The 24,987-nt window shown below is 41.9% G+C and overlaps 2 protein-coding genes across 2 annotated transcripts in view; one reads left to right on the plus strand and one right to left on the minus strand.

Annotated features, from left to right (window-relative positions):
* Positions 1-24,987, plus strand: part of LOC137093389 (voltage-dependent T-type calcium channel subunit alpha-1I-like) — a 100,816-nt gene that overhangs the window by 2,696 nt on the left and 73,133 nt on the right. The window contains 1 exon segment of the mRNA XM_067458201.1: positions 20,336-20,584. Within this exon segment, the coding sequence (XP_067314302.1) occupies positions 20,350-20,584 (235 nt within the window). The 5' untranslated portion in view covers positions 20,336-20,349.
* On the minus strand, positions 12,255-13,402 carry LOC137093388 (homeobox-like protein HDP1). Its single transcript, XM_067458200.1, has 3 exons — positions 13,378-13,402; positions 13,150-13,305; positions 12,255-13,090 (listed from the first exon to the last, which is right to left on the minus strand). The coding sequence occupies exons 1-3, from the start codon at positions 13,400-13,402 to the stop codon at positions 12,255-12,257; spliced, it is 1,017 nt and encodes a 338-aa protein (XP_067314301.1).

Below are 24,987 nucleotides of genomic sequence, written 5' to 3' on the forward strand. Positions count from 1 at the left end.
TCACTCACTCACTCACTCTCACACACACACACACACACACACACACACACACACACACACTCACACGCGTTCACACCCGCTCACGCGCTCAGACACACTCACACACACACGCTCACTCACTCACTCACAGCACACACGCTCACTCACTCACACACACACGCTTACTCACTCACACACACGCTCACTCACACACACTTACGTCACTCACTCACTCACTGACTCACTCACTCACACACTCACACATGCTCACTCACTCACACACACATGCTCACATCTCACACACACACTCACTCGCTCACTCACTCGCTCACTCGCTCGCTCACTCCTCGCTCACTCACTCGCTCACTCACTCACACTCACTCACTCACACACACTCACACACTCACTCACTCACACACTCACACATGCTCACTCACTCACACTCACACTCACTCACTCGCTCACTCACTCACTCACACCACACACACTCACTCGCTCACTCACTCACACTCACACACTCACACACACTCACACACTCACTCACTCACACACTCACACAAGCTCCAGCACTCACTCACTCACTCACTCACTCACACTCCACTCACTCACTCACCTCACTCACTCACTCACTCACTCACACACGCTCACTCACTCACTCACTCACACACGCTCACTCACTCGCTCACACACACTCACTCGGTCACTCTCACTCACATCACTCACTCAGCTCACGTCACACACGCTCACTTCACCTCACACACGCTCACTCACACACTCACTCGCTCACACACGCTCACTCACACACTCACTCGCTCACACACACGCTCACTCACACACACGCTCACTCACTAAAGCACGCTCACTCACTCACTCACTCACTTCGCTCACAACACGCTCACTCACACACGCTCGCTCACTCACACATTCACTCACACATGCTCACTCACTCACTCACTCACTCACTGACTCAATTCAATTGTGCTTTATTGGCATGACATACATGGGTACATATTGCCAAAGCATTTCACAAAGCAAAACAGAAACACACATCAAACATATTCACATTTATATTTATATATACAGATAATAAGCAATACATATATCTATTAATCAGGATGTTGTCTACACCTCTGTACATCTCAATTTGTGGCATTTATAGATATGCTGTGCTATATAAGTGGAAGCAGGTCCTTCACCGAGTAAGACCTTCAGTTTTTCTCACTCACTCACTCACTCACTCACTCACTCACTCACTCACTCACTCACGTCACTCACTCACTCACTCACACATGCTCACTCACTCACTCACACACAATGCTCACTCACACACATGCTCACTAGCACTCACTCACTCACTCACTCACTCCTCACTCACTCACTCACTCACTCACTCACTCACTCACTCACTCACTCATGCTCACTCACACAACTCATGCTCACTCACTCACTCATGCTCACTCACACACACTCACTCACTCACTCACTCACTCTCACTCACACACTCACTTACTCACTCACTCACACTCACTCACCTCGCTCACTCACTCACTCACTCACTCACTCACTCACTCACTCACTCACTCACTCACTCACTCACTCACTCTCACTCACCTCACTCACACTCACTCACTCACTCACTCACTCACTCACTCACTCACTCACTCCACTCACTCACTCACTCACACACATGCTCACTCACACACATGCTCACTCACTCACTCACTCACTCACTCACTCACACATGCTCGCTCACTCACTCACTCACTCACTCACTCACTCACTCACTCATGCTCACTCATGCTCACTCACTCACACTCACTCACTCACTCACTCACTCACTCACCTCACTCACTCACTCACTCACTCACTCACTCACTCATGCTCACTCATGCCTCACTCACTCACACTCACTCACTCACTCACTCACTCACTCACTCACTCACTCACTCACACTCACTGAAAGTGTGAGAGAGAGAGTCTGAGAGAGTGAATGAAAGAGAGTGTGAGAGAGTGAAAGTGTGTGAGAGAGTGAACGATTGTGAGAGAGTGAGTCTGAGAGAGTGAATGAGAGAGAGTGTGAGTGAGTGAAAGAGTGTGAGAGAGAGAGAGAGAGAAAGAGAGAGAGTTTGTGTGTGTGTGTATATGTGTGTATTTGTGTGTGAGACTGCGAGTGAAAGATAGAGAGTGTGTGAGAGAGAGAGAGAGAGTGAGAGCGAGAAGAGAGAGAGAGAGAGAGAGAGAGAGAGAGATGAAGAGAGAGAGAGAGAGAGAGAGAAAGAGCGTTGTCAATCAATCAATCAACTTTATTTGTATAGCGCTTTTACAATCACGATTGTGTCAGAGCAGCTTCAGTGTCAAACAGGATAATACTGCAGCAGAATTAGATTTGGCTGTACAGTCGTTCTGGAGTAAACAGTGATGTTATCAGCTTATTTTAATTTATCATAGAGAGAGACAATGTTGGCAGATCAGTATTAGAGTTTATAGAATTAAATAAGACCTCATTCATACATTTATTTGTATAATAAGTTGAATAACTTAGATCATAATTTTAGTGTCCCCAACTGAGCAAGCCAAGCCAAAAGGCGACCGTGTGTATGTGTGTGTGAGTGCGAGAGAGGTGTGTTTGAGTGTGTGTGTGAGAGAAAGAGAGTGTGTGTATGTGTGTGTGAGTGCGAGGAGAGAGTGTGTGTGAAGAGAGTTTGTGTAGAGAGAGAAAGAGTGTGTATTTGTGTGTCTGATTTTGTGTGAAAGTGTGTCTGTGAGTAGTGAGAGAGAGAGAGTAGAGAGATGAGAGAGAGAGAGAGAGAGAGAGAGAGAGAGTGTGTGTGTGTGTGTGTGTAAGAGTGAGGTGCGAGAGAGAGTGTGTGTGAAAAGAGTTTGTGTGTGTGTGTGAGAGAGGAGAGAGTGTGTATATGTGTGTAAGTTTGTGTGTGTGTTTTTGTGTGTGTGAAGAGTGTGAGTGAAAGATAGAGAGAGTGTGTGTGTGTGAGAGAGAGAAAGAGCGTGTGGTGTATGTGTGTGTGAGTACGAGAGAGTGTGTGTTGTGAGTGTGTGTGTGTGTGTGTGTGTGTGTGTGTGTGTGAGAGAAAGAGAGTGTGTGTATGTGTGTGTGTAAGTGTGAGAGAGTGTGTGTATGAAGAGTTTGTGTGTGAGAGAGAGAGAAAGAGTGTGTATTTGTGTGTCTGAGTTTGTGTGAAAGTGTGTGTGTGAGTATGTAAGAGCATGTGCAAGAGTGTATGTGTGAGAGAGTGAGTCTGTGTGTGTGTTTGTGTACGTGAGAAGTGTGTGAAAGTGTGTGAGAGTGTTAGTGTATGAGGTGTGAGAGTGTTAGTGTGTGATAGTGTGTGTGTGAGAGTGTGAGTGTGTTAGTGTGTGAGAGTGTGAGAGTGTTAATGTGTGAGAGTGTGAGAGTGTTAATGTGTGAGAGTGTGTGTGAGTGTGAGAGTGTTATAGTGTGAGTGGGTGAGAGTGTTTGTGAGTGTGAGAGTGTGTGTGAGAGTGTGTGAGTGAGAATATTAGTGTGTGAGAGTGTGTGAGAGTGTGTGAGAGTGTGTGGAGAGTGTGTGAGAGTGTTTGAGAGTGTTAGTGTGTAAGTGTGTGTGTGTGAGAGTGTGAGAGTGTTAGTGTGTGAGAGTGAGAGTGTGTGAGAGTGTTAGTGTGTGTGTGTGTGTGAGAGTGTTAGTGTGTGAGAGTGTTAGTGTGTGGAGAGTGAGAATGTGTGAGAGTGTTAGTGTGTGTGTGAGAGTGTTAATGTGTGTGTGAGTATGTTAGTGTGTGTGTGAGTGTCTAGTGTCTTGTTGCAGTGCAGAAGCATCTGGAGGTTTTTCACTCTATTAAACAACTCAATTAAATGGCTTGGAGCCGAAAAGTGTGTGTGTGTGTGTGTGTGTGTGTGTGGTGTGTGTGTGTGTGTGTGTGTGTGTGTGTCGTGTGTGTGTGTGTGTGTGTGTGTGTGTGTGTGTGTGTAACAGGAGATAATAAAAGGCGACAATGAGTTTTCCTCTTTTACCCAGAGGCTGAATGTGTGTACACACTTCCACGAGTCTCTGTGTTCTCATGAGGTGTCTGTGTGTCTGAGGTGTCTGTGACAAAATGTCCCCACAAAGATGGCAATATCCGAAATCCTTGTCCTTGTGGGGACATTTTTTGGTCCCTATGAGGAAAACATCTCATAAATCACACAGAAGTAGTTTTTTGAAATCCATTACGGCTATGGAAAGTCCCCATAAAACATGGAAACACTATGTGTGTGTGTGTGTGAAATCATCATATCGCTCAGAGATGCTGTGAAGTGAACGAGAGACACTGAAACTGATCCTGCAGACTCACTGCTGCATCTCGCGTTTAATTGCCCAGATGTTTATTTTTTTGCTTTCTTATGCATGTTTAAATATGATCAAGCTCTCAGTTACTTCTAATTAGCCTGCAGAGATGACTGTGGTGAAGAATTGAGTGTGTGACAGTAATGGTAAATAACTGGTGTGTGTTGAATGAGGTAATCAGGTAGTGTGACAACGCTGTCAATGCATTTCCTTTTGTGAACCCACAACACCATTGCAACAGCCCTAGCAACGAATATCAGACACTCGCAACACCTTAGCAACCACCCACAATAATATATCAACATCCTTAGCAACCACCCATAACACCATAGCTACATCCCTAGCAGCTTATTATTAGCAGCTACCCACATCAGCAACATCCTTAGAAACCACCTACAACACTTTAACAACACCTCTAGCAACCACCTTAGCAACGCCTTAACAATGCCTTAGCAACCACCCATAACAACATAGCTACATCTGTAGGAATCATCTAGCAGCTTCTTAGTAACTACCCACATCATCATAACAACATCCTTAGCAACCACCCATAACACCATAGCTACATCCCTAGGAATCATCTAGCAGCTTCTTAGTAACTACCCACATCATCATAACAACATCCTTAGAAACCACCTACAACAATATAACAACACCTCTAGCAACCACCTTAGCAATGCCTTAGCAACACCTTAGCATCCACCCATAACACCAAAGCAACATCCCAGCAATCATCCTGCAGCACCTGAGTAACCACCCAGAATACTTCTAGCAACCTCCCTAGCAATGCCTTAGCAACCACTTAAAACACCATAGCAACATTCATAGAAATCATCTAGCAGCTCCTTAACAACTACCAACAGCAACATAACAACATCCTTAGCAACCACACACACAACACCTCTAGCTACCACTCTATCAATGACTTAGCAAACATTTAAAACATCATAGCAACATCACTATAAATCATATAATAGCTCCTTAACAACTACCAACATCAACATAGCAACAACCACACACAACACTATCTTGAAATAACCTTAACAATGTCTTATCAACCACCCACAATACCTCTAGCAACCTCCCTAGCAATGCCTTAGCAACCACTTAAAACACCATAGCAACATCCCTAGAAATCATCTAGCAACTCCTTAACAACTACCAACAGCAACATCCTTAGGAACCACCCAAAACACTATAACAGCATCCTTAGTCACCACCCACAACACCATAGCAACATCCCTAGTAACCAAACACAACACTTCTAGCAACCACCTTAGCATTGCCTTAGAAACCACCCAAAACCCATTGCAACGTCACAAGAAATCATCTAGCAACTACTTAGCAACTACCAACGGGAACAAATCAACATCCTTAGCAACCACTCATACCTCTAGCAACGCCTTAGCAACCACCCACAACACAACAGCAATACCTCTATCAACCACCTTAGCAACACCTTAGCAACCACTAACAACACAATAGCAAGACCTCTATCAACCACCTTAGCAATGCCTTAGCAACAACCTAGCAACGCCTTAGCAACCACTAACAACACAACAGCAAGATCTCTATCACCCACCTTAGCAATGCCTTAGAAACAACCTAACAACACCTTAGCAACCACCCAACACCATACCGTGGCACTGTAGCAGTGAGTTTTGTACAAGTGAACATCGTTGTTCTTTTCTAAAAGTCTAGTGTATAAATTAGAATGCTGTGTCTAATTGCTGACTTGAGCAGCTGATGTCACTTCAGACAGCTGCCTGTATGTGTGTGTGTGTGTGTGTGTGTGTGTGAGTGAGAGTGTGTGTCTGTCAGCAGATGTTGTCATATCGTAGCAGCAGCAGCACTCTCTCTCTTAGATTCAGATTCAAATCTCTCTCTCTTCTCTCTCCTCTCTCTCTCTCTCTCTCTCTCCTCTCTTCTCTCTCTCTCTCTCCTCTCTCTCTCTCTCCTCTCTCTCTCTACTCTCTCTCTCTTTCATCTCTCTCTCTCGTCCTCTCTCTCTCATCTCTCTCTCTCCTCTCTCTCTCTCTCTCTCTCTCTCTCTCTCTCTCTCTCTCTCTCCTGTTACCGGGGAAACACCCAGGTGATGCTCAAAAGGTTTTCGAGTCTTTGGTGAAATGATGGTGTTATTAATAACCATCATCAATATTTCAGTCCATTCAGGAAAAGAAACCGACACGCGTCTGACTCAGTTCTGCTGCTTTTCCTCCTCCTTAATATATGATTATCAAACCGATAGTTCAGACTGTAAACTCTGCGTTTGAAGTCATCGTAAAATGCCAATAAACACACAAGCACATTCTGTGTTAATGCACAGTAAATCTGTATTTCTTCATCACTATAAACAGCAGGTTTGGCTTATTCTTGAAGAAATTGGGCATTCCCTTTAAATAAGATCAAGACGAAATCAGTGTTTTTTTTTCCTATTTACTCTTCATTTTATAATGTGTATCACTCCAAAAGTTGGACACATAATAGACTGAAATCAGTGCCATCCTGACCTGCTTGATTTCAGATTTTTTTCAGAGTAAAGCTCTTGTATGTAAACCCTTGGGTAAAGTCAGGAATGGTGGAAAGATGCCTTCTTCACGTTTAACAATAATTTATAATATACAATAATAAATGGAATACAAAATCACTAGGCTCAGAATACTAAGCTCAAATAGACTATTGCAATTTTGGAACGGGTTTACTGGAGTTTGGGTCAGTTAATCCTTCCCTAAATGTGCTTAACTTCACCTCTTCTGATTTGGGAATGGTTTCACAGTGCAGTTTGGATCAGTTAACCCTTTCCTGAGTGCTTAACTTCACCTCTTCTGATTAGGGAATGGATTCACGGTACAGTTTGGATCAGTTAACCCTTTCCTGCGTGCTTAACTTCACCTCTTCTGATTAGGGAATGGATTCACGGTACAGTTTGGATCAGTTAACCCTTTCCTGAGTGCTTAACTTCACCTCTTCTGATTAGGGAATGGATTCACGGTACAGTTTGGATCAGTTAACCCTTTCCTGAGTGCTTAACTTCACCTCTTCTGATTAGGGAATGGATTCACGGTACAGTTTGGATCAGTTAACCCTTTCCTGCGTGCTTAACTTCACCTCTTCTGATTAGGGACTGGATTTACGGAGTAGTTTGGATCAGTTAACCCTTTCCTGAGTGCTTAACTTCACCTCTTCTGATTTGGGAATGGTTTCACGATGCAGTTTGGATCAGTTAACCCTTTCCTGAGTGCTTAACTTCACCTCTTCTGATTAGGGAATGGTTTCACGGTGCAGTTTGGATCAGTTAACCCTTTCCTGAGTGCTTAACTTCACCTCTTCTGATTAGGGAATGGTTTTACGGTGCAGTTGGGGTCAGTTAACCCTTTCCTGAGTGCTTAACTTCACCTCTTCTGATTTGGGAATGGATTCACGGTACAGTTAGGATCAGTTAACCCTTTCCTGAGTGCTTAACTTCACCTCTTCTGATTTGGGAATGGATTCACGGTACAGTTTGGATCAGTTAACCCTTTCCTGAGTGCTTAACTTCACCTCTTCTGATTAGGGAATGGATTCACGGTACAGTTTGGATCAGTTAACCCTTTCCTGCGTGCTTAACTTCACCTCTTCTGATTAGGGAATGGATTCACGGTACAGTTTGGATCAGTTAACCCTTTCCTGAGTGCTTAACTTCACCTCTTCTGATTAGGGAATGGATGCACGGTGCAGTTTGGATCAGTTAACCCTTTCCTGAGTGCTTAACTTCACCTCTTCTGATTTGGGAATGGTTTCACGATGCAGTTTGGGTCAGTTAACCCTTTCCTGAGTGCTTAACTTCACCTCTTCTGATTAGGGACTGGATTTACGGAGTAGTTTGGATCAGTTAACCCTTTCCTGAGTGCTTAACTTCACCTCTTCTGATTTGGGAATGGTTTCACGATGCAGTTTGGGTCAGTTAACCCTTTCCTGAGTGCTTAACTTCACCTCTTCTGATTAGGGACTGGATTTACGGAGTAGTTTGGATCAGTTAACCCTTTCCTGAGTGCTTAACTTCACCTCTTCTGATTTGGGAATGGTTTCACGATGCAGTTTGGATCAGTTAACCCTTTCCTGAGTGCTTAACTTCACCTCTTCTGATTAGGGAATGGATTCACGGTACAGTTTGGATCAGTTAACCCTTTCCTGAGTGCTTAACTTCACCTCTTCTGATTAGGGAATGGATGCACGGTGCAATTTGGATCAGTTAACCCTTTTCTGATTGCTTAACTTCACCTCTTCTGATTAGGGAATGGATTCACGGTACAGTTTGGATCAGTTAACCCTTTCCTCAGTGCTTAACTTCACCTCTTCTGATTAGGGAATGGATTCACGTTACAGTTTGGATCAGTTAACCCTTTCCTCAGTGCTTAACTTCACCTCTTCTGATTAGGGAATGGATTCACGGTACAGTTTGGATCAGTTAACCCTTTCCTCAGTGCTTAACTTCACCTCTTCTGATTAGGGAATGGTTTTACGGTGCAGTTTGGATCAGTTAACCCTTTCCTGAGTGCTTAACTTCACCTCTTCTGATTAGGGAATGGTTTCACGGTCAGTTTGGATCAGTTAACCCTTTCCTGAATGCTTAACTTCACCTCTTCTGATTAGGGAATGGATTCACGGTACAGTTTGGATCAGTTAACCCTTTCCTCAGTGCTTAACTTCACCTCTTCTGATTAGGGAATGGTTTTACGGTGCAGTTTGGATCATTTAACCCTTTCCTCAGTGCTTAACTTCACCTCTTCTGATTAGGGAATGGTTTTACGGTGCAGTTTGGATCAGTTAACCCTTTCCTCAGTGCTTGACTTCACCTCTTCTGATTAGGGAATGGATTCACGGTACAGTTTGGATCAGTTAACCCTTTCCTCAGTGCTTAACTTCACCTCTTCTGATTAGGGAATGGATTCACGGTACAGTTTGGATCAGTTAACCCTTTCCTCAGTGCTTAACTTCACCTCTTCTGATTAGGGAATGGTTTTACGGTGCAGTTTGGATCAGTTAACCCTTTCCTGAGTGCTTAACTTCACCTCTTCTGATTAGGGAATGGTTTCACGGTCAGTTTGGATCAGTTAACCCTTTCCTGAATGCTTAACTTCACCTCTTCTGATTTGGGAATAGTTTTACGGGGGATTTTGGGTCAGTTAACCCTTTCCTGCCCTGTGTATGTGTGTGTGTGTGTGTGTGCTCGTTTATAGCAGAGCTTGCACATGGAATACCATATAGTGTTATTTAAGTTTTGCATAACAAATAATGTGAAATTCATGTCCTGTGCTGTTTGACTTCAGTAGCATGTGCTTTTTGTTCCTCTTGCATCGGTCATGCTGTATGTCAGCAGATAAACTGATTAATAGCAGATTAACATCGGTTATGGCTTGATAATGTAGTGCTAGACACATTATAGATGAGAAATATTCTTCTGCAGGCCTGATCTCAGATCAATTTATTTAAACAGGAAGAGATTGTGTTAAATTATTTGTGTTAATTATTATTCATGAGCAAATTTTGATTCATAATCAGAGAAACATTTAGGAGATGAAGAATTTGTTTGGTTGAGTGACATTCTGGTCAATCAGTGTTCTGAGTGTTCTGATTGGTTGAGTGTGTGGAATTTAAAGGGATAGTTCACTTTAAAATGAAAATTCTGTCATCCTTTACTCATCCTCAAGTTGTTTCAAACCTGTATGGATTTCTTTCTTCAGCTGAACACAAGGGGAGATATTTTGAAGAATGTCAGTAACCAAACAGTTAACTGGAGTCATTGACTTCCATAGTAAGAAAAAAAATACTATTTTAAAAATAGATTTAAAATTAAAGTAGATTTTTTGTAGCTGTTGTTTAAAAGCAACATCACACTCATTGTGCTGCTCTGGGGTTAAATATTTGTCATGTGATCACCTGCTGTCCAATCACAGCCATGATATTGTGTGTGTGTTTTCTCTTTTCATACGCAAATTGATCTAGTCAAGTGTTTTATTTTATTTATGAATCATTTTTACCGCCGAGGGAGGTGACGTTAGATTATTTCACTTCAGGACACAAACACAATTACCAAGGAGCTATTTGCAGTGGGATTGTTTATTAGCAGGTGGGATTAATTACAGGGGGAGACAGGAGAGTGTGTGTGTGTGTGTGTGTGTGTGTGTGTGTGTGTGTGTGTGTGTGTGTGTGTGTGTGTGTGTGTGTGTGTGTGTCTGTGTTGCCCACGCAGAGAGATCAATCCTGGGCTGCTCTATGTAGACTCTACATTAAACATTACCACTGAAATCCATTTAACTGTCTATCTAGACTTTATTTTAAGGTGATGTTAATCGCATAATTAAATACTGAGTAATGTTAACCACGTGAACTTACTATTGGGTTAGGATTAGTCGCTTGTAATTATGCATAACTAATTGACTGCATTGATTACTATAAGATGTACTTATAACATGTGTAACCATGCCACCTTAAAATAAAGTGTCACAGCGTTTGTTTGTTTCCTTTCCAGAGAGGAAGTGGCATGAAATCAACCCAACACTTTGTGAACCCTGTCAAGAACTCGTCCAGCAGTTATTTACTAAATCTCCTAAATCAAAATAAAAAAAATGTATTTATGAATTGTCTATTATATTAAAATAGTATTATTTTGCATTGTGACATTGTTTATGATAATGAAGTCAGCGTGTGAGTGAGAGACTGTGTGTAAGTGTGTGCGAGCTTGAACGTGTGTTAGAGTGTGTAAGCTTGTGAGTGTGTGTGTGGGCATGTTTTTGTGACAAGTGAGGACACAAATGTGTATAGTGCCATGGGTATGACACAGGTATTACAGGAGAGGGTGAAATATGAGGACATTACCCATGGCCCCACTTTACAAAAGGCTTATAAATCACACAGGAGGAGTTTTTATGAGAAAGTAAAAATGCAGAATGTTTCCTGTGATGGGTAGGTTTAGGGGCAGTGTGTGTGTGTGCGTGTGTGTGATGGGTAGGTTTAGGGGCAGTGTAAGGGAATAGAAAATACGGTTTGTACAGTATAAAAATCATTAAGCCTATGGAATGTCCCCATATGTCAAAAAAACAAACGTGTGTGTGTGTGTGTGTGTATGTATGTGATTGTGTGTAGCTGTGAGTGGGTATGCAAGCTTTGTGTGCACGTGCGTGTAAGACTGTTTGAGTGTGTGTAACTGCGGGTGTGAATGGGAGTAAGTTAGTGTGTGTGTGTGTTCTGTTTTTTTTTTTTTGCACGTTCTCTTGTTCTGATTAATCTCGTGTCTCTTTACCTCCCTCTGTTTCTGACTCTCTGTTAAACGAGTGTGTAGGTGTGTGTTTTACACTTATATAAATTGTCACATTATGCAACGTGAGGTGTGTGTGTGTGTGTTTAGACCATGTGGATTATATAGATATAGACGTGATATTATAGATCCTGAGATATTTCTGTGTGTTTGTATGAAGTCCTGTAATCACTGAACATTGGGTTTGTTTTCTTTGTATTTCAGAGCAGAGGGAAAGGGCTCTGTGCTCATAGATGTGTGTCTTCAGTTGTTTTAAGTGGCTCTGTCTTCTATCTATCTTCAGACGGGCTGCTGTGTGTGTGTGTTTGTCTGGGTTCGTGCCAGAGTCTTTCAGAGAGCTGTAGTGTTTTACCACAGTAATGTGTAATAGTGTCCCAGATCTTCATGTTGACCCTCATCTTGTTCTGAACGCGTCTCACACTACTGTAGAGATCAGCAGGTGTATGGTGCTCATAAAGACAGAAAATCTTCATGCTCAGACAGAAACACGGCTGGATTCTGAGTTTAATGTGTGATATCGCACACTAGTAGAGCTCTTTTATTCCGTTTCTTCTCATATACTGTGATTTACAGTAATGAGATGTGATTTCTGTGACTGCAAGTGCTGTGATGGGGCGTTTCACTGAAGTCACAATGTTGAGAAAAGTTGTACTTCATGCAGATGAACAGCAATGACAACTAACTTGATTAAATCTGTAGCTCTTGTGTAACTGTGTTAACTCTGCGTTAACTGTGTTGACTGCATTGACTGCATTGACTGTGTTGACTGTGTTGACGGTCTTAACTGTGTTGACTGCATTGACTGTGTTGACTGTGTTGACGGTCTTAACTGTGTTGACTGCATTGACTGTGTTGACTGTGTTGACTGTGTTGACGGTCTTAACTGTGTTGACTGCATTGACTGTGTTGACCCTGTTGACTGTGTTGACTGCATTGACTGTGTTGATCCCGTTGACTGTGTTGACTGCATTGACTGTGTTGATCCCGTTGACTGTGTTGACTGTGTTCCCTGTGTTGACTGCATTGACTGTGTTGACTGCGTTGACTGTGTTGACTGCATTGACTGTGTTGACTGTGTTGACTGCATTGACTGTGTTGACCCTGTTGACTGTGTTGACTGCATTGACTGTGTTGATCCCGTTGACTGTGTTGACTGCATTGACTGTGTTGACTGTGTTGACTGCATTGACTGTGTTGACCCTGTTGACTGTGTTGACTGCATTGACTGTGTTGATCCCGTTGACTGTGTTCCCTGTGTTGACTGCATTGACTGTGTTGACTGCGTTGACTGTGTTGACTGCATTGACTGTGTTGATTGTGTTGATCCTGTTGACTGTTTTGACCCCGTTGACTGTGTTGACTGTGTTCCCTGTGTTGACTGCATTGACTGCGTTGAATGCGTTGACTGTGTTGACTGTGTTGACTGCATTGACTGCATTGACTGTGTTGACCCCATTGACTGTGTTGACTGCGTTGACTGTGTTGACCCCATTGACTGCGTTGACTGTGTTGACTGTGTTGACTGTGTTCCCTGTGTTGAAATGACAGTGTTGACTGAAATGACTGTGTTGACTGAAATGACTGTGTTGACTGCACTGACTGTGTTGACTGCAATGACTGTGTTGACTGCATTGACTGTGTTGACTGCATTGACTGTGTTGACTGTAGAAAGTAGAGCTCTTTTATTCCGTTTCTTCTCATATACTGTGATTTACAGTAATGAGATGTGATTTCTGTGACTGCAAGTGCTGTGATGGGGCGTTTCACTGAAGTCACAATGTTGGGAAAAGTTGTACTTCATGCAGATGAACAGCAATGACAACTAACTTGATTAAATCTGTAGCTCTTGTGTAACTGTGTTAACTCTGCGTTAACTGTGTTGACTGCATTGACTGTGGTAACTGCGTTAACTGTGTTGACTGCATTGACTGTGTTGACTGCATTGATTGTGTTGACTGTGTTGACTGCATTGACTGCGTTGACTGTGTTGACTGCAATGACTGTGTTGACTGTGTTGACTGCAATGACTGTGTTGGCTGTGTTGACTGCATTGACTGTGTTGACTGCAATGACTGTGTTGACTGCAATGACTGTGTTGACTGTGTTGACTGCAATGACCGTGTTGACTGTGTTGACTGCAATGACTGTGTTGACTGCAATGACTGTGTTGACTGTGTTGACTGCAATGACTGTGTTGACTGCATTGACTGTGTTGACTGCAAAGACTGTGTTGACTGTGTTGACTGCAATGACTGTGTTGACTGCAATGACTGTGTTGACTGCAATGACTGTGTTGACTGTGTTGACTGCAATGACTGTGTTGACTGCAATGACTGTGTTGACTGCAATAACTGTGTTGACTGCAATGACTGTGTCGACTGCAATGACTGTGTCGAATGTAATGACTGTGTTGACTGCACTGACTGTGTTGACTGCATTGACTGTGTTGACTGTAGAAAGTAGAGCTCTTTTATTCTGCTTCTTCTCATATACTGTGATTTACAGTAATGAGATGTGATTTCTGTGACTGCAAGTGCTTTGATGGGGCGTTTCACTGAAGTCACAATGTTGAGAAAAGTTGTACTTCATGCAGATGAACAGCAATGACAACTAACTTGATTGCATCTGCAGCTCTTGTGTAACTGTTAACTCTGCGTTAACTGTGTTGACTGCATTGACTGTGTTGACTGTGACTGTGTTGACGGTCTTAACTGTGTTGACTGCATTGACTGTGTTGACTGCATTGACTGCGTTGACTGCATTGATTGTGTTGACTGTGTTGACTGCATTGACTGTGTTGACCCCGTTGACTGTGTTGACTGCATTGATTGTGTTGACTGTGTTGACTGCATTGACTGTGTTGACCCTGTTGACTGTGTTGACTGCATTGACTGTGTTGATCCCGTTGACTGTGTTGACTGTGTTCCCTGTGTTGACTGCGTTGACTGTGTTGACTGCATTGACTGTGTTGACTGTGTTGACTGCAATGACTGTGTTGACTGCAATGACTGTGTTGACTGCATTGACTGTGTTGACCCCGTTGACTGTGTTGACTGCATTGACTGTGTTGATCCCGTTGACTGTGTTCCCTGTGTTCCCTGTGTTCCCTATGTTGACTGCATTGACTGTGTTGACTGCGTTCCCTGTGTTGACTGCATTGACTGTGTTGACTGTGTTGGTCCTGTTGACTGTGTTGACCCCGTTGACTGTGTTCCCTGTGTTGACTGCATTGACTGTGTTGACCCCATTGACTGTGTTGACTGTGTTGACTGTGTTCCCTGAGTTCCCTGTGTTGACTGCATTGACTTTGTTGACCGTGTTGACTGTGTTGACTGCATTGACTGTGTTGATCCCGTTGACTGTGTTCCCTGTGTTCCCTGTGTTCCCTATGTTGACTGCATTGACTGGGTTGACTGCGTTCCCTGTGTTGACTGCATTGACTGTGTTGACTGTGTTGGTCCTGTTGACTGTGTTGACCCCGTTGACTGTGTTGACCCCGTTGACTGTGTTCCCTGTGTTGACTGCATTGACTGCATTGACTGTGTTGACCCCGTTGACTGTGTTGACTGTGTTGACTGCGTTGACTGTGTTGACTGTGTTCCCTGTGTTCCCTGTGTTGACTGCATTGACCGTGTTGACTGTGTTGACTATGAATGTGCTAATTCGTGCTAATTGACTGTGTTGGCCGTGTTGACTGTGACTGTGCTAATTCTTCATTGACTGTGTTGACTGTGTTGACCGTGTTGACTGTAACTGTGCTAATTCTTCATTGACTGTGTTGACTGTGTTGACCGTGTTGACCGTGTTGACTGTGTTGACTGTAACTGTGCTAATTCTTCATTGACTGTGTTGACTGTGTTGACCGTGTTGACTGTAACTGTGCTAATTCTTCATTGACTGTGTTGACTGTGTTGACTGTGTTGACCGTGTTGACTGTGTTGACTGTGTTGACCGTGTTGACTGTGTTGACTGTAACTGTGCTAATTCTTCATTGACTGTGTTGACTGTGTTGACTGTGTTGACCGTGTTGACTGTGTTGACTGTGTTGACCGTGTTGACTGTGTTGACTGTGTTGACCGTGTTGACTGTGTTGACTGTAACTGTGCTAATTCTTCATTGACTGTGTTGACCACGTTGACCGTGTTGACTGTGTTGACTGCGTTGACTCTCTGTGGACTGGATTGGTCTTGTGTCTCTGTTATTCATTAATCATGTGGCTCGCCTGTTCTGACTTCATCAGACTTAAACATCTTAATATATACTGTATATAAATAACTTAATATATATCTTTTAAAATGTAATCAAATGAAAATTATTATTTTTATTGCTTAGCAAGCAAAATGCCGCACAGCGTAGGTTTTTCTGTTAAAATGTAAGTAATAATTGTATAATTTATTATTATTATATTATATGTGTTTGTGTAGAAGATCAGTAGATCACAGACTTCAAAATTACACACAGCCTTTAATATTTACACACACCAGTCCACATCTCCAGCTGATTAAGTGTGCAGCCCTACTTTTGATTTATTCATTTAAAATATGCCAAATTCTATGACATTCCACGTTATACAGTAAATTAAATTTTTATGACTGGATTTATTTTTCTGCATCACACAATTCATATGGCCCAGTGGATGAGGAACAGATTACTGCTGCTGTCTCAGGCAGGAAACACACACCGCTGATTAATTACACACACCACATGCTATTTTTACTAGCGCTTTCAGTGAAAAACACACTGCAGATTTAACAGCTTAGAGCACCTTATTCTGAAGGATTCAACATTAAACGATTAAACGGTCATAATTTCAGCTTCACCTAATCAAACAAGCTACTGTACATTTGACTGATTTAGTTCTGTATGTAAATGAGCTGTGCTCTGATTGGCTGTCCTCATGAGTTTTGTGGTATGTTAATGAGCTCATGGTTCAGGTTTGTGAGTGAATGCTGTTTTCCCTCCTTTAAGATGAGTGTGAGTGAAGATGGAGGTGTGTGTCCGTCAGGATGTTTATACAGCAGATTTCTGCTCTGCTTCGACTGTAAACAGATGTCAGATTCTCAGCACACACATCTGTTTGTCATATTTTCTTCCAGGTTTTCACCTGTAATACGCTAAAGCAGTTGTTATAGTCTTTCTCTGAGCTATAAGATGTATATATGTATATATAACCAGATGTGATTTTTCTCTTATCAGAAATCTTTTGTGATGTTCTCAAAGGCTGATTGTGTGTGTTATTGAGATCTGTGTGATGTCCTGCTTAAACCTTTAGTAGAAAGCGAACACATGGAAAGCATTTTTGTTACTCAGTTTTTGATTGGCAATTAAAAATCGAACAAACTAAGGAATGGATAGTGATAATTCAGAACACTTTAATACAAAGCGCTCTCGGTCTGCGTTCTGCATTAGGGCTGACTGATGTTATTTCACACATTTGCAAGATCTTGTTACGTTATAATTACACTGGTTTATGAGCTTCATGGTTTTACAGCATTGATGTGTTTGTGATCCACTCAACTTCTGTTACGCTGACGTGTGTGTGTGTGTGTGTGTGTGTAGTCTGTAATTCGGTGTGTGAAGCAGGGCAGATGGAGATCTTTAATAAACACATGTATGTGAATATGTTAGTATAATAGTGTGTGTGTGTGAGAGAGTGAGTGAGCAAGTGAGTGAGTGAGTGAGTGTATGTGTGTGTGTGTGTGTGTGTTTGTGTTTGTGTGTGTGTGTGTGTGGGCATGTTTTTGTGACATATGAGGACACAAATGTGTATAATGCCATGGGTATGACACAGGTATTACAGGAGAGGGTGAAATATGAGGACATTACCCATGGCCCCACTTTACAAAAGGCTTATAAATCACACAGGAGGAGTTTTTATGAGAAAGTAAAAATGCAGAATGTTTCCTGTGATGGGTAGGTTTAGGGGCAGTGTGTGTGTGTGTGTGTGTGTGTGTGTGTGTGTGTGTGTGTGTGTGTGTGTGTGTGTGTGTGTGTGTGTGTGTGATGGGTAGGTTTAGGGGCAGTCTAAGGGGATAGAAAATATGGTGTGTACAGTATAAAAACCATTACGCCTATGGAATGTCCCCACATTTCACAAAATCAAACATGTGTGTGTGTGTGTGAGAGAGAGAGAGATGATGGCTGAGGTCATTCCAGTATACGTTCATTAGGTAAATAAGGACAGGGCCGTATGCAAATGTCATTAGTTTGGATCCCACAATGAGGCACCTCCATCTCCTGCTGATTGGAGAAGAAACTAGAGGAGACACACACACACACACACACACACACACACACACACACACACACACACACACACACACACACACACACACACACACACACACACACACACACAATCTCCATTGACTTTGTATTGCGGGAAGCGGTCACCTTGTCATTTCTGACTTATAACAAAAAACAGAGCAATGTCTAAAAGCTGATATGTGACGGGTGTACAGCAAACAAGCTAAAAAACGCAGAACTACATTTATAAGCTGTCGACCCAAAGAAACGAGCCGGAAGAAAGGGTACATTTTGGGATCCTGACACTGTGTGCAGTAAACATTGCCACTGTTAAAGGGTAAGATCACCTAAAAATATAAAAAAAAGTGTTGGGGGCATTACAAGTAACTAATAAAGTAACGCATTACTTTTTAAAATGTTCAACATAATTTTAGTTACTTTCACATTTATTTGACTGACAGCTCTTCTCCCCATGTTGAGAGAAATCGTGTCAGCATGTCGTGTGAATATAATTTCATGGGTTTTATTTTTTTAAAACGGCGTATGATCGTGATGCTCACGTTTACAAGCCAGCGTTATTATAGTAGTCTATTGGTTACCGTTTTACAGAATCTATGACACTTCCATTCAATGTTTGAGTGGTGGGTAATAAAAACTCTAGCCGAGTCAGCATCGGTCGGGCAATCCTTCGGCTCACGCCAACCAGCAAACGCTGGCCCAGTGTTGATCCTCGTCCTGCCTTTAATTCTATCACTTTCTCGTTTCCTCACTGTAAACATTTTTTGTTGGTTTAACTTAAAAAAGTAAGTAGCCTGGTTGCCTTAAAATTTTGAGTTTATTGAAATTAAAACATTTAGTTGATACAATGAAGGAAATTTGTTTACTAAATAGAAACTCAAAATATTATTGTATCTGAACCACATAAAAATATGATAAATCATGAAAATAGCACAATTTGGCATCATCAGAAATAAAACACACAATTACCCAATATGCTTACACAATCTTTTAATAATATTTTAATAAAGGTTGTCGAATCTCAAAAAATGCTCATTGTATTAACTCAAAATTTAAATTTTAATGAACTCAAGATTTTAAGGCAACCAGGTAACTTTTTTTTTCAAAATAATTTTTTACAGCGCTCTTATTGCTCTCCTCCAACAAAACCTTTTTCTGTGCTGCTTCGGACATGTCTATAACATCCGACAAACAAGCGATATCACGTCCAATTGTAAGGTGGTGTTGGTGGAAGTGACGTATATGCCGTAAAGCAGTCGAATTTTGTAGTTCTTTTTGTTCTCGGGTTACTACCCGAAACCCGAAGTTTAAAAGTACGATTAAAAACGATACAGACCCCGTCAGGCTATGGCAGACGTGTCATTCAACCTATTGTAAGTCGATTTATCATCACAAGAGTCTTGAAAATATATTATGAAGGTTGAAAAATTACCTAGTGCTGCTTTCACACACAGATGAAGATATTAGTGTTGAAATCCGATGGCTCAGAAAGCCCTTCATTGACACCAATGTCATTTCCTCTCTCAAGACCCATAAAGGCACTAAAGACGTCGTTACAAAGCCCATCTCACTACAGCGGCTCGACAATCATTGATGAAGAGGCCAGAATAGAGTTAGTGCGCAAAAAAATTAATCAATCAATCAAGTGACTTTATTTGACGAGTTCTTGTCTTCCATGTGGGCTCACGAAGCAACGAATGCGTGAGAATGATCTTTCTCACGGTTCAGGCATCCAGGAAATGCAGACTTTAGCTCCATTTTGAGTCCTATAACAAGATCTAAAGCACAACCAGTGTAGAGTTCAAGAGCTTAGATACGGCACGTCTTCTTCTGCTCGGAAACAAAGCTCCTCTCTGCGTAGCAGAACGGTGAAAATATTTTCTGATCTTCTCTATTGTAGCTGTACATTATAATGTTATTATAAGTAAATCATAACTGGGACCATTACACAGAAAGCATCTGAAATAAACACTCATCAGTGTGCTAATGTGAGTTAAACGCTCTTTGTGACTCCTCCTACTTGTTGCATTGCATTATGGGTACTGTAGTTCACAGATTGAGCTCCACAATCAGCTGCTCTGCAAAAAAAGCTTTTCTTACTTAGTATTTTTGTCTTGTTTGTTTCTAGTCTAAATATCTAACAATTCTTACATTAAGAAACATTTAGACAAGTACAAATTATTGTCTTGTTTTGGGAAAAATAACTCAAAATGAAGAGAGTTTTTGCTTCAAATAAGATAAATAATCTGCCAATGGGGTGAGAAAAATAATCTTGTTTTCTGTTTGAATTAGGATTATTTTTCTCACCCCATTGGCAGATTATTTATCTTAATTTAAGCAAAAACTCTCTTCATTTTGAGTATTTATAACCAGGCAGTCCACCTTTACCAACTCATTTATTTCTGTGCAGAACTCTTCCAAGCTATAAAAGAGCTTATTGATATCTTCATTAACGGCTCTTTCGTTACAGGTGGGGCCAAAGCCATGACATCAGAGGAGGAGGAGCCTGCTGCGGTGGGGGTGGAGCCACAAGTCTACGGCTCTCCTGGCTGGGATGCGGTTGTTGAAGAGGCGGAGCCTGTCCAGCCGGCGCAGGAAGTGGTTGATGATGTCAGATTGAGCGATCTGGTCCCGTATCCTGATTTGGCGCCTATCATCTTCTTCGTGCTCAAACAGAACACATGGCCCCGCAGTTGGTGCATCCGCATGGTGTCCAGCCCATATCCTTTAACGCTTAACCTGAACGCCGTTAACCGCCACAATGTGATAAAACGTTTTTCTGTGTGATGTTTAATTTTGTCAATCATGTAGATAATATTTCTCGGGTCCCCATATACACACAGGTACACCGAGGTCTTTGACTACCCTTCAAAATAAAAGTTTGGTTTAACTTGAAGAAATGACGGCATATCTATAGATGGCAGATTTATAAAAAAAACATGCAATGGTCCATGGTCCTAACTCTTTAGACCCTTTAGTAGAAGCACCCTTTTGATGTAATACAGCTATGAGTCTTTTGGGGAATCTAAACAACACGTGTGAGAAGAAGTCCATCTATCATCATAATGCTATATTTATTTACAAAAAACAGTATAAGGAGATAGTGTGCAAATAGGCCTCGGCCTTACATTTTTGTGAGCATTCCAATAGACAATATACTTAAAAAAAAAAATTCTGATTAAATAATCTTTACATTGATGTTTGGTTTGTTAGGCACAATCTTTGGCCGAACTATTTGGAAGCCTGAGGTTGCAAAACATCTAAATATTGAGAAAATCTCCTGGTCTTACCAGACTCTCGTACATTTCATTTGTACATAGAGTCTGGCCACTCTCCATTGACAAGGGTTTATTTCCGCGAAGGCGGGAACTCTGTTGAGGTTTAAAACTATTGGATCTGCCCTGAGCCGCTCAGGATCTGCCATAACCAATCGCTAACGTTTGGTCATGATGTATGTCATGTGCCCTTCGCCTGTTTCACTCATGGAAATCCGACAAAATAAAAGTACACATGTGCATGACACCTCAGTAATAAAACTATAGGATAAAACCTAAAACTCGTGCATTCAGAGTGTGATTTATTCACGCCACGGTGGACAGGAGAGCTTTGTGATCGGGAACGCGGCGCTCACGTGGGCCGTAACATCATTGTGCTGTAAATAAAATGTCATATGCTTGGTATGATGATAAATGCTGCTATAAATAACAGACCTATTCAAATGTTTAAGTGCTTTTATTTTAATTAGTTTGAGCGGTGATGAAATATATTGCTCTTCTAAATACTGGAAATACAAGTCTATAAATGCATCCTAATAACAGCAAAGCAACCGTATGGTGTTCTGCAGTGGTCAAAAATGATTACAAACGGTGAATTTTGAAGTGATATATTGTTGAAAACTCAGAGATGTGGATTCGGACAGCTGTTACATCAACACGACCTTGCGTTTGTCAAAAGCAGTCGGTAACTCGGCCGGGGATTTTTCTCCGGGTGGTGAGAGACGGACGGTAATAAAGTCCCTGACCAGTCCCTGTAACTTAAACGATGGCAATACCTTCCGACCCCACGAGGAACAGTTACCGTCCGAATATCTTCAGCCAACTCCTTCATCACTAACGAAGCGATCTGGAAAATCCAACTTTTCCCGAGTTTACCCTGTTGGAGGGCCACAACATCATGGCCACCAACAAACCCCAGCAAAGACTGTTATTGCTCCGGCTTTAACTTCTGGATATTCGGCAGCGGTGCCACAATGCAATGAATGGTTTAGTTCGCATCTTTCTCCGCCGCCATTACTGGGGACACTAAAATTATGATTAAAGTTATTCAACTAATTGTACAAAAAATGTATGAATTAGGTTTTATTTAATTCTATAAACTATAATACTGATAAACTATAATACTGATCTGCCAGCATTGTCTCTCTCTGATAAATTAAAATAAGCTGATAACATCACTGTTTACTCCAGAACGACTGTACAGCTAAATCTAATTCTGCTGCAGTATTGTCCTGTTTAACACTGAAGCTGCTCTGACACAATCGGCGCTGGAGAAGAGCGATATAAATAAAGTTGATTGATTGATTGATTGAACTACATCTCAAACTAGCGCTCGACATCAACTTCATCGTTCTCAGACACTCCCTCTGTTCGCTGATTGGACCGGTAAAAATTTGTTCGGAGAAAACCTAAGACTACACAGCAGTCCCAGACAGAGTACTGAAGGAAAATGAAAATTGAGCGGAAGTACGTATGAGGGCAGAGCCAGGCTAAAAATCTCCTTTAAAGTTGTCCAAATGAAGTTCTTAGCACTGCATATTACTAATAATAATACATTAATGATACAGTGGGTAGAGAAAGTATTCAGACGCCCTTACAGTTTTCACTCTTTGTTATATTGCAGCCATTTGCTAAAATCATTTAAGTTCATTTTTATTTCTCATTAAAGTACACACAGAACCCCATATTGACAGAAAAAACAGAATTGTTGATGTTTTTGCAGATTTATTAAAAAAGAAACCCTGAACTATCACATGGTCTAAGTGTTCAGACCGTTCGCTCAGCGTTTAGCAGAAGCACCGTTTTGATCTAATACAGCCGTGAGTCTTTTTGGGAAAGATGCCACAAGTTTTCCACCGCTGGATTTGAGGATCCTCTGCCATTCCTCCTGCAGATCCTCTCCAGTGCTGTCAGGTTGGATGGTAAATGTTGGTGGACAGCCATTTTCAGGTCTCTCCAGAGAGGCTAAATTGGGTTTAAGTCAGGGCTCTGGCTGGCCCATTCAAGAACAGTCACGGAGATGTTGTGAAGCCACTCCTTTATTATTTTAGCTGTGCTTTGGGTCATTGTCTTGATGGAAGGTGAACCTTTGGCCCATTCTGAGGTCTTGAGCACTCTGGAGAAGGTTTTCGTCCAGGATATCCCTGTTCATGGCCACATTCATCTTTCCCTCGATTGCAACCAGTCGTCCTGTCCCTGCAGCTGAAAAACACCCCACAGCATTATGCTGCCGCCACCATGCTTCACTGTTGCGACTGTATTGGACAGGTGATGAGCAGTGCCTGGTTTCTCCACACATACCGCTTAGAATTAGGGCCAAAAAGTTCAATCTTGGTCTCATCAGACCAGATAATCTTATTTCTCACCATCTTGGAGTCCTTCAGGTGTTTTTTTCAGCAAACTTTCATGTGTCTCGCACTGAGGAGAGGCTTCCATCGGCCACTCTGCCATAAAGCAGTGATGGTGGACTTTCTACATCTTTCTCCCATCTCTGCATCTCTGGAGCTCAGCCTCAGTGATCTTTGGGTTCTTCTTTACCTCTCTCACCAAGGCTCTTCTCACCCGATAGCTCAGTTTTGGCCAGACGGAAGGGTTCTGGTCGCCCCAAACATCTTCCATTGAAGGATTATGGAGGCCACTGTGCTCTTAGGAAACTTAAGTGCAGCAGACATGTTCCTGTAACCGTGACCAGATCTCTGCCGTGCCACAGTTCTGTCTCTGAGCTCTTCAGGCAGTTCCTTTGACCTCCTGATTCTCATTTGCTCTGACCTGCACTGTGAGCTGTAAGGTCTGATATAGACAGGTGTGTGGCTTTCCTAATCAAGTCCAATCAGTATAATCAAACACAGCTGGACTCAAATGAAGGTGTAGAACCATCTCAAGGATGATCAGAAGAATAGGACAGCACCTGAGTTAAATATATGAGTGTCACAGCAAAGCGTCTGAATACTTAAGGTGACTGATATTTTGGTTTTGATATTGTGATATTTCAGTTTTTCTTTTTTAATTAATCTGCAAAAATCCAGAAACATTAACAATGAATATTTCTTTTATTTTGAGATAAAATCAAGCAGAATTTAAAAATAAAATAAAATAAATTTCATTGGGCCAATTTAAAAAAATTATATTTAAAGAATTCTATACGTTTCATAATTTCAATTCATTAGACATGCTTTTTAATTGCTAAAGTGTATTTTATCTTTAGACCATCTCAGAAAAATGTAAAAAAAAAAAATGTTTTTTTTAAACCAACAGGAATATAAAATAAAATGGATTTTGGGGGAAAAGGATGTCACTGATTAGCCCCGCCCACAGTCAACCCTCATTGGTCCAGATCCTCGCCTCATGCATATTAAACACGTGCAATTTACGTGTTATGAAGCATGCGGTTTAAGCGTGTCACATGACGTCTGATCTGCTCGTCTCATTCCCCCGGTGACTTTCAGCTCAACTGAGAATAATAATGAAAATATGACACAATATAATGATAAAGCCGTACGCTTTAACCTGTGTGTGTGTGTGTGTGTGCGCGAGTGAGTGAGTGTGTGTTTGTGTGTCAGTGCGTGTGCATGTACATGCATGCATGTGAGTGTGTCCATGTGTGCGTGTGTGTGTCCATGTACATGCATGCATGTGTGTGTGAGTGCGTCCATGTGTGCGTGTGCGTGTTCATGTACATGCATGCATGTGTGTGTGAGTGTGTGCGTGTGCATGTACATGCATGTGTGTGTGAGTGTGTCCATGTGTGTGTGAGTGTGTCCATGTGTGCATGTGTGTGTTCATGTACATGCATACATGTGTGTGTGAGTGTGTCCATGTGTGCGTGTATGTGTTCATGTAAATGCAT

The sequence above is a fragment of the Pseudorasbora parva genome, chromosome 12 (genome assembly GCF_024679245.1).
Source record: "Pseudorasbora parva isolate DD20220531a chromosome 12, ASM2467924v1, whole genome shotgun sequence".
In the NCBI taxonomy this organism is placed as follows: Eukaryota; Metazoa; Chordata; class Actinopteri; order Cypriniformes; family Gobionidae; genus Pseudorasbora; species Pseudorasbora parva.

Coding starts and splice junctions, on each gene's coding strand:
- LOC137093388 (XM_067458200.1), bottom strand. CDS start 13,402: ATGAAGTACAACTTTTCCCAACATT. Junction 13,306..13,377: donor GTACAACTTTTCCCAACATT/GTGACTTCAGTG, acceptor TGTAAATCACAG/TATATGAGAAGAAACGGAAT. Junction 13,091..13,149: donor CACAGTCATTTCAGTCAACA/CTGTCATTTCAA, acceptor ACGCAGTCAATG/GGGTCAACACAGTCAACGCA.